Genomic DNA, 10786 nt, shown 5'->3' with positions numbered 1-10786 from the left:
ACACTGACAATGTGTCTGTTGACCTAGACATGGGTGAACAATGCTTGGTGTATCTATCTGGAAGCTACAAGGGGTCAACAAAATATTTCTGATCTAACCTTTTCTCTGAACCTAGTACGATTGAGACAGTTTAATTTTATTCACAGTATGTGAGATTTCGCCTTTATTCACCTGTCTGTTCCCAGCTTGAAACTATCAATATACAGGGCAAGATTTTCATAACACATTTATACCAGTAAAAAAAGTATTGTAACAAATGACTTTCACCGAGATGCCAAATTTGTTGATATCACTGCAGCTTTTATTCATATTTATTGAAGAAATTGGTGCAATATTCTAGTTCGTGTCAACCAAAAAGCCACCATGACATAGGGTGACCATGATGTCACCGATACCTCATTTTCAAATCTCATCCATGCAATTTTAAATCGATATTAAATCCTAAGTAAGGTCTTAGTTTCAAACCAAATGCCAGAAAAAGTTCCTGATTGCAATCAGAGATATCAAAAACAACATCATTGCCTTTGGTCAACATTGTGTGAAAAATCTCCCCAAGTCCAACAGTGTTCTCTGTCCGTTCAAACCACTAGTCATACGCCTCTCAAATACACTGAATGATCATAAAATGTTTGTGTCTCTTGAACTGAAGGCCTCACACTACGTGTGCAAGTTCCAGCGTCCTTTTAAAACTCTCCTCCAGAGTATTTCAAGTTGTGGAACAGTCGATGTGCGCTTAGTTAGTCCATGTTTATGCTTCCGCTTCAGTGCACTAGGGCGGTAAACACGTTTAATGCGCTTTGTTCGGATTTGTTGTCCGTTCAAAAATGATTGTTTGTTGGGGCAAAGTAATCCCTTCTCAAAACCAGGTCCTGGAGATGTGACTGATGTCCTTGGCTGCAGAATGGACATGTTGGAAGATAGCGAGTGCTGTCTTCCAATGAGCAGAGCTGGTTGAAAGGACCTGGAATGGAAACAAGTTGTTGAAGTGTTTACGATAACAGACTATTCCATACTGAAAGAGAGCGGCACATCACAGACACGATGCACGACTACCCACTGGCTGATTTTCGATTTGTGTACATAATGTACAGAGGGACAGAGTGTACATAATGTACAGAGCTACTACTGTCCCGGCTATTCTGCAGTTAGGCCGTATGAAGGGCTAAACTTTAGAATCCCCGATCGGAAATGACGTAGTTTGATCGCATTCAACTATAAATGCATTGAACAGTGGTGTTTGGTTAGTCAACCGATGACCTTTTTTTGGGGTGTGATCGGGGATTGTAAACTCGTTCCGGATCACCTGTCAGCAATACAAGGATACATACATCATACACGTGTTGATTTTTTATGGGACATCCTGTATACCCTATAGGCTATACTAGTGGCTAGTGCACATACCAAGCGAGCTATGCCTAAGAAGAGTCATCATAAATCCCCAATTTCTGCATTTTCTCATGCTAAATATGCTTTGTTTTTCATTTGAAATATACCTCAAACTTTGGAAATATGAAGCGCCTAAAGCAGGGAGCAATCTACTCAGCCGAGACAGTAAAAACGTCATTTTTTCTGAAATTTGATCAATGTCTCTTTCCAATGCGATTTGTTACATCATCGATGTACACATTAAGGGATGTTGGAGTTCTTCTAGAAATAACAGGTGACGCCACCATCAGTTCACGAGTTCCTATACGCGGGAAATACGAATGCGTGTGGACTTGCAGTTTCAGATTTTTTAAAAAAGGGATGTCCCCCTGTAGGATTTGTGAAGGGGGTCCTGGGGAGGGGGGGGGGGGGGGGGGGGTAGATCCAAGCCTTGGGCTTCTGTTAGCCAGGATTCATACTGGTGATAAACCATTCAATGGGAACTCAGGTGAATGTGATCATCTGAGGAATCGGATAGGCCTATGAATTTGTACTGGTGATAAACAATGTTTACAAGCTCAAGTGACTGTGGTGCATCAGCCAAATTCTCTTTAAAAAAATGGACGGCCGCTTCGGCGGCTACCCTCCACTCTGTATTTCCTAGTGTTCCCTTGGCTCTCGAGACAAATGGCCGAACCACTGAAGCGTTTTCTTCTTGGCAACGGTTAGGAAGCCGTCGTGATGCCCGATGTAGGCTACTGGGTGTCATGACCGTTCTCTAATTAATTGGATGTCGGTGGTGTGGGATGTAGAGTGGAGTTATAAGTTCAAATGCGTTGATCCGTTTCTCGATCTCGGTGTTCATGGTCCACAATTCTGCCGCATAAGAACGGTACACTGAGATCACCAAAGACCTCAGAAGTTGGAGTTATGACGTCATTGAGATGTTTCTGTCGCGCCAAATTCTTTTCAGTCTATAGGCCTAGTTAGGGCAGCCGCAGCTTTGGATATACGCGTTTTCACCTTCTTGAGGGAGGTAGGCCTAGGCCTGCAATCTGTGTGGCACCTAGGTAGACGAACTCTAATGCCACTTGTTCTTGGCGGTAGTCTATGGGCGGCTGCTAGGGAATGTAGGCAAAAAGCATAATGAAATGGCTTCATTGTAACAAGAGGAACAGTGTGAAACCCTTAGAATAGAAAAGGGGGACCTGGAGCCCGGGGGGGGGGGGGGTACCGCATACCCTGCTACCCCCCCCCCCCGGGCCCCAGGTCCCCCTTCTTTAAAAGAGTAACAAAATCCTACTGAGTCTAGAGGGGCTTCCTATCCTTTTTAAAAAAATTAATGTAATCTAAAATCCTCCTAAAGACTCTGTTTCACTCGGTACATACTTTTCTGATATCTTGACGCAAGGGCCCAACGCGCCGCGTAGCGGCAAAAAAGCGAAGCTGGCGAAACATTTATAACGGGTCACCGTCACTTATTATTGGACTTATAGCGCATTTACGGGGTTGCAACTATTTTGCTTTATAGTGTCACCAGGAAAGAAAAGCATGCGACCTAACGCCGATCTATTTGTATAAAGTGATAATTGGAAGGTATATAGTAGGAAATATCAATAAAATAATCATTCCATGTCGTCTTTTGAGGGCATTTTTGATTGTAAAAAATATATGTGTACGTCACCGTAGTCTCTGCAATGATAATTTTATCAGAGCAGTCTCGCGCAAGTAGAAGTTCTTTACCTATCAGTTCTTCACTTATTAGTCTCAACGTCTGGCGCAAAGCCAGACGTTTTCCATTACGATTTCACTACGATGTTTGACAAGAAGGAGCAGTGCGCGAGATATGTTAATGAGCAGACTTCCCTCGCTTGAGTTTCTGAAGAATGTTCCATATCGCGCTAAGCTCATCACTACTGATTATGACAGGCGTGCAACGGTAGGTATCTGCTCCCCAACTTCCACCCTAATACGGTACAATAAGTTACCATTTGATGGGAATGGGACAATGCCCTCACTGTGTATGGAGTCATAGGGATAAGAAGACATTATTCATTAGTGTTGGTACAAGTGATTTTGCCCAAAAAGCATGTGCATTCAAAAAACAAAATATGCAAGGTTACGGTATCACGTACATGACCATGACGACGTGCAGAAAGTGCACTGGCCAGTGCATACCCTATGGCTATGTACTAGTAAACATGGTAAACATGAACAACATCATTATTCATCGGCAGTTCATTTTACTCCGAGCTTTTCCTGAAACATATAGCCATGATGATTAGGCCTACCATGTACCATGACCAATAACAGCACTAGATCATGTAGATGTCAACAAGTTCACATGAACCGTATAATCCCGCATGGCGCATGTGGGGCATGCGTCTAAACCAAAGCCCCAAAATCACTTGTTTTGGTCTATTTCACTTGTGTCTCCCAGTCCATAATACATTTACAGTTTACAATCCCCGATCATGGCCCAACAAAAGGTCATCGGTAAATGGATTTATAGTTGAATGCGATCAAACTACGTCTTTTCAATCGTGGATTGTAAATTTAACCCCATGGGCCTAGGGAAGGCCCTATAACAATACTTTCGACACAGTTATTATCTCCGCTGCCTCCACCATGTTACACACAGTGCTCACTGCTGATTCTAAAATGCGCCACCTAGTCAAAATAGGACATATGTTCTTCTAGGAATAGATCTCTTTCCAATATTTCGTCATTCCACTATCGTCATCACCTCATCATACTTTCATTGACATTACAGGCACACATCCACAGAGCACTCTTCAAATCATCTACACAGTGGTTATCCAACTAGGATTATAAAGGTAATTTCTTAGCCCCACACTGTGGGTTTCAGTCTTGATAAAGGGGCACTATTGCTAGCAGCTAGGTAGGCAAGATAAAGTTAGACGAAGTAGCCGATAGGGGTCTCTCACCCCTCAAAGTCCGTCACAACTATTCAAGCTTGTACAAGGAATACATGCAGCGCTGACTCTAACAAGACCCAATGGGAATGTCGCACAGTCATCTGTCAAAAACAAGACCTATGTTGCAGTATGATCTCTTGCCAATATTTAATAATTGCACTATCGTCATCACCTCATCATACTTCATTGACATTACAGGTACACATTTACATAGACCACTGTTGCAGTCAATGACACAGTCGCTATCCAAGTAGCATTATAGAGGTAATTATCATTATCATACCTCATTAGCATGTGAACCAATCACGTCGCGTCCTTTGCGATCACGGCAAAGCCTCATGGAATAATGTCTTTCACCGTTGAATAATTTTTCATATTCCATGCCTACAACTTCAATTTCTTCATATTCCATGGCTAGAAGTTCAATACTAATATAATATCCAAGATAAAGTTACAAGAAGTAGTCAATAGGGGTCTCTCACCTCTCACTGTATGTCCACACTATTCACGCTTGTACGAGGAATACATTCAATGCTGAATCTAACAACACCAAGGGCCCTTACTCTGTATATTAGTCACTGGAAGATGGCCCATTTCACTCCTTGCTTCTACTTCACCTATAGTCTCATTGCAAACGCCTCAGTTCTATGATATCACATTCACTTTCAGCTGTCATGCAACGCAACAACTGTGCTATCTGCCATCGCACATCAACGAAGAAGTGCAGCCGCCCACATTCCACCTCACGTCTGTCCGACCAGCTGCAATCCTCGAGGACGCCCCACTGTACCACGATTTCACTACGATATTTGACAAGAAGGAGCAGTGCGCGAGATAGGCAAATGAGCAGACTTCCCTCGCTTGAGTTTCGGAAGAATGTTCCATATCGCGCTAAGCTGACCACTGCTGACCATGACAGGCGTGCATTGGACTGGTACAGGTTGGAACTGAACATTGAATATGCTGGTGGTGACGCTTTCTGATGAGAAGTTGGTCGTGACTGATGCAGTATCCTTGGACTTGTCCACAGCATCGTTCAATCATTGCTCTCTGAGCTGCCTTGATTCTGTACTTACCCAAATACTAAGACCAAATGCCTGTTGACTGTGCTTTAAGAGAGACTGGCGCCATGCCTAGAGATATGACTGACCCCTATTGGCAAATTTGTATGACTTTATCTTGCCTACCTAGCTGCTGCCTATAGTCTCCCTTTAACTGCGGAGCACTTCAAAGTCGATAAAATGCCATGTTCCACCTTTTAATGTGTTCAGACCGCCATTTTCAAAATAATCAAGTCAGGACACTGCCTTCTAGTCTCATAATAAATTTTGCTTTCCTCAATAATAACATTTCTTCTTCTTCAATGCTTTCATCATTCCAAACTTCTCCTCCTCTGACTTTTACAGGGGTACAGTCATGGCAATCAAAACCCAAATACTGAGACCAAATGCCTGTTGACTGTGCTTTAAGAGAGACTGGCGCCATGCCTAGTCTCTCTTAAAGCACAGTCAACAGACACCAACCCCCTCAGACTCAGAAACCACAAACGCCCAACCCTTCCTGCTACCTTAATACTTCTGGGTCACCATCATAGTTCCAGTGTATTATGTAGTTGCAGTTTATAGTTTGTAATTCAAATATTGTTTTATCTTCATATCCTCTTACGTACTAGAAATCTAGAGAGAAGAACTCCGACATCCCTCGAAGTGTATATCGAGGATGTAACAAATCGCCTCTCCAACGTGGGAAACTCGCGATTTGTAACATCCTCAATACACATCGAAGGATGTAGGAGTTCTTCTAGTGGATCACAGATGGCGCCCGAATTAGTTTATAAGATTTCATGGATTTACAAGATTTAAAATGCCCAAGGAGAACAGCTGTGGCGTTGATGTTTGTCTGGAAAGCCCCTTGGAGAACGCTCCACACTGCCCCCATGGTGAGTTTTGTCAAGTATGTTGGTAATCGTCTTTTTGACAGGCACAGTGCATGGAAACTTCTGCACCTTTCATTCAAGCCTGAGCTCCCGGATACACAGCTGTACAGTGTACAGTGTACAGTACATAACTGCCCGTACATAATACACAGCCTCACAGGGACGGTACATATCCAATATCCATACTGTAAACACTCCTCTACCCCATCGAGCCCATTGATAGGGTGGGTTGGTTTTTACAGTACAACTCGCACAAATTTGTTTGTATTTCAAAAAAAAACCCTTTTCACTCTGCAGGTCCGACCCTCCTGTTCCAGCGATATATAAAACAATCGGCTAGAGAAGATGCAACAGTTCAAAAGTTCTACGCTTGTTCTGCGTGTCGTGATAGGAAGGATTGTAGCTTCTTCCAACAGGTTGGAGAGAAGGTGTCAGAGGCAAAGTTGAATGCCAGAGAGGACATGAACAGGAAGAGTCAGCCACCAAACTCTCACAGAGAGTATTACACAAGGTGAACATGGATGTTTACCATGATGTTCCTTTCAAACCAGCTCACCCTGTGGGCTTGACTGAAAGATTAAGAGTGTCGACTCTTTTTGATGTAATGATAAAAGTGCTCCAATTCATGAATTGAGAAGTTGAATGTTCACGTGACACGTACTCTGCTTCTCATTTTTTTTTACTCAGCAAGCATGATGTGGCTTAATGAGTTCGAACCTAAAGAATTGTAAAAATGATTTTGAGCACTGGCAGTTATTATATATATCCGTCTATGATGTGGCACTTATGCACAAGATTTATGACAGTACCATAAATAAAGCCAGCAACATCCATAATTCTAAAATCCTTGAATCATGTTTGAAAATATTCATTTGTTTCCAAATTTTGATACAGAAATTGGAACGAGTGGTGTGATTTGTCATCAAACATGTCAAAATGGTTGGGAACATTCCAAATTTGATTGATGTGTTTCAGTTTCGAAAAAGCTAAACTGACACCTGCATCATCCAGGACATTCTGTCAAACCTGCAACGTCCTGCTGATACCAAAAGACAAGCCGTCCCATCAAGACCACAAACTTCTGTCACCAGTCACTGATGCTGATCTCCAGAAACCAAGCCATCTACTCAAACCATTGGACAACAAGAAAACTAATGCTGTAAGTTTCCCTCAAGTTTTGAAGAGAACCCATTGCTTGTTAATTTGATAATTAGTATCAATACCAAGACGGTGATTGTGACATTAATAGTTGTCATTGGACTCAACAGTACTGATTGTGTTAGGACACAAGAGGAGTGATTGTGAGGTTGTTAGTTTTACTGTGAGTCAGTGGTACGGAGACACACAACTGTGATTGTGACTTGTCATTGCTATTCAGTGTGCAGAGACGCAAAGATTGTGACAGTATTACTTTGAATGTAAGTCAAGACTCTGAGACTGAATACTGGTACTGATTGTGACTTTGTTTTGTGTAGATCATTGAAATAGTAAATAATAATCCTTTTGTCTTTAATTTCAGCAATACTTGTTCTCGGATGAGACTGTATCTTTCATGTTGTCAACGTTCAGGAGACTTGGGTTTACGCATGTACTCTGTGTAGGATCACCCAGGATCTTCGAAGCTATTTCGTCTGATGAATCAAGCCTTGGCATGCAAGCCCTCCTATTGGATATAGATCACAGATATGTAAGTGAGATTGCCTATTAGTTGTCCGTCAAGTCTGCAAAATATGATGCCCCATTGGCAGAAATACCCTACTGAAAGTGACCACTACAACATGTGTACAGTTCATACATAAATAAGCCTTGGTTCGAGCATGAAGCTTACATGTATTCAGTGGCTTTGAGTGTAACTCATGTTCGTGAATAGTGGCCTGACTTACGTCAACTCAACTTATCGTAAGTCATAATTTTGAAAATGGTGAGTCCATTTAGAGGTTGTTCCGATGAGACTCTTCTCATAGTTAGGTTACCCCTTGTCTCATTCAGCAACAGTTCTTTAGCCCCGACCACTTCTGCCGTTACAATATGTTCAACCATCATTTCTTTGGCGGTGAGGAGAGCAAGAAGATCTACACAAAATTCTTGAGGAATGAGAAGCTAGTGGTCGTGACTGATCCACCGTTTGGAGGACTGGTCGAAGTCATCGCATTTACTGTCAAGAAGATTATGCAAGAGTGGAAAGTGGAAGGTAAATTGATATGTTTGTTGCTTCTACCTGGAATCTCTCCTTTCGATCAGCTTGACTCAGACTGGGATAAGAAGTCATCCAAAACTGTTAGGGATAAAAATGGAGTAAGTATTGACCAAGTGAATCCATGCAATCATGATCACAGGTGGCAGCTCATTTGTGAAGCACTTGGGGTCAGATTTTGATGATCAGAACTTTGTACTGGCTTCTTTTCACTTCAGGAAAACACGAGAAAAATCTTCCACTGATGTGGATTTTTCCATACTTCATGGAGAAAAAGATAGAAGAATTCCTGCCCACTCTTACCATGCTCGATTATAAGGTACAGTTTTCTGTCCCTGAAGGCGTAAAGAGAGTCTTTTTAAAGGATTTATTGCCTGTTAGCGGCTACACCGAAATTCCACTCAGAAGTAACCTGCGCTGTCTGCAGAAGTTACACATAGCACTTAACTCTTTTTCTATCATACATTTGTTACGACAGTCAGAATACTGTTGCTTCCTAGGTAAGTTACCTGCTTCTCCATGTTTCTTTATGTTTCATTGCAGGTTGACTATTCTAACCATGCTGTTTTCCATGGTGGCCCCATGGGGAGGAAGCAAGGATCTCCTGTTAGGATATTTACAAATATCCCTCCCATCGATGTCATCCTGCCAGAGGATTCCTACAAGTCAGTACCTGTCAAATATATTTTCATAAAATGTCCTTTGAATTTGAAATTCAGTGGAATCTCCCCATTTTAGGAGACACCCTTAGGACTGACAAGCTTTCCTTATTAGAGAGTTGTCTTGATAACTCTCCTCTTCAAGGCTGGAAAAGCCTGTGTTCATGGCTTGTTCTGTTTCGTTTCCTACTGCATGTATGTCAGTAGAATCCTTTACAGTCAGACATGTCATCTTTCATTTCAGATTGTGTGCAAGGTGCCAGAGATATGTTTCCAAGCAGAATGTACACTGTGATGTATGTGATGCATGTACATCTAAGGTGAGACAGTTTCTTTGTTCAAGGTGATAGTCTTTCAAGGAGAATATTCCAAAGTTAAACCATCCCAAGACAGAACTTGAATAACATTTACCACCAGCTCTATGAGGCCTCAGATTAGGCAAGGACTTCCTGACTACTGCATGCTCGTTGATGAGCTCGAATTGTGCTAGTGTATTTTTAAAGAACAAATAAAAATCCTGCTATGAAAGAATGTCTGCATGAGGTTCGTTTAGTCCTGATTTTATTTGCTCAATAAAATCTTTTTCAATTGTTTCACGTGAATTTTCAGGATGGCGGAGCCTATGTTCATTGCTTCAAGTGCGAAACATGTGTGAAGTCCTCTCGTGTTCATTGCAATAAATGTAACTGCTGCGAACTGCCTGATCATTCATGTGGACGAACTTTAGAAGGTAGGTTTCTCAACTAAATAGATTATTTTAGGCCGTAGCAAGTGAAGCTAAACCTAGTTGGTCTACATGCATGTTAATCATTCTGTCTGAAATTGAAAGGCAATGTGTGATCTGTGAGACCCTAGTGGATACAGCGAATGACCTGGTTGGCTTGAATCCCATCTTATAAATGTTCTCATCAATCAGTTCCTTTTAATGTTGGTTGATTGTGAAGGGTATTGAATTGATTATAATCTCTTGTATTGTTACAGGGTGTCACATATGTGGAGAAATGGACCACAAAAGGAGGGACTGTCCCAATAAAAACAGTGTCAAAGTTCAAAAAAGGTATGTGCTGAAGACAAAGTGTGTCAACTCTCAGACTTCCTTGAGTATGCTATCCCATCATGCATTGCATTATATGGCAGAAAGGAGGGACTACATTTATGACCATTTTGCTTCCACTTTTTTATTTCCCTTTTTATTGTGCTGTCTGTTACTGACAATCACATTGGGAACAACATGTCAACATAGCAGTAGCGATATTTAACAAGTGCAACATCAAAACTCATGTCCTCCATTAATTTTTCAGGCATGATGAGTCTCAAAGTGTTGAGGACCGGCCAAGGAAAAAGAAGAGGACAGAAAAACCAGAAACATCAAAGAAAAACAACGCAGGGAACCGTGCATATAAACAACGGAAACTCAGAAAACAGAGACAGAAGAAATCATGAGCGACTTTTACAGGACACGGATATAGTTTTCATAAATTGCATGTATGATTATTGTCCAGGGAGTTATACAAAATAAACTCTTGTGTCTTATACCAGTTGTTATTCTACTATTCAGTGTGTCATCTGGTCCAGTCTGCTCTAACTTTTGTATCAACCCTTGTTCAGAATGTTGGTGCTGATCTCTGATCGAAGCATGGCCTACTCTTTAGACACCCAGTGACAATATTGCACAACACAATCAGATACCAGT

General features: G+C 41.7%; 1 protein-coding gene across 1 annotated transcript; it reads left to right on the top strand.

The window, feature by feature from the left end:
* The first annotated feature begins 5932 nt into the window (after positions 1-5932).
* LOC135488909 (rRNA N6-adenosine-methyltransferase ZCCHC4-like) lies at positions 5933-10626 on the top strand. The gene is made up of 11 exons (XM_064773839.1): positions 5933-6243; positions 6538-6751; positions 7216-7399; positions 7760-7927; positions 8230-8431; positions 8653-8753; positions 8978-9099; positions 9338-9413; positions 9703-9823; positions 10075-10150; positions 10395-10626. Exons 1-11 carry the CDS (start codon positions 6168-6170, stop codon positions 10534-10536), a joined length of 1482 nt encoding a protein of 493 aa, XP_064629909.1. The 5' UTR covers positions 5933-6167; the 3' UTR covers positions 10537-10626.
* Positions 10627-10786: the final 160 nt, after the last annotated feature.

The sequence above is a fragment of the Lineus longissimus genome, chromosome 6 (assembly GCF_910592395.1).
Source record: "Lineus longissimus chromosome 6, tnLinLong1.2, whole genome shotgun sequence".
Classification (NCBI taxonomy): Eukaryota; Metazoa; Nemertea; class Pilidiophora; order Heteronemertea; family Lineidae; genus Lineus; species Lineus longissimus.
Note: the sequence above shows the minus strand (reverse complement) of the source record. Positions and strands in the feature narration are given on the sequence as shown.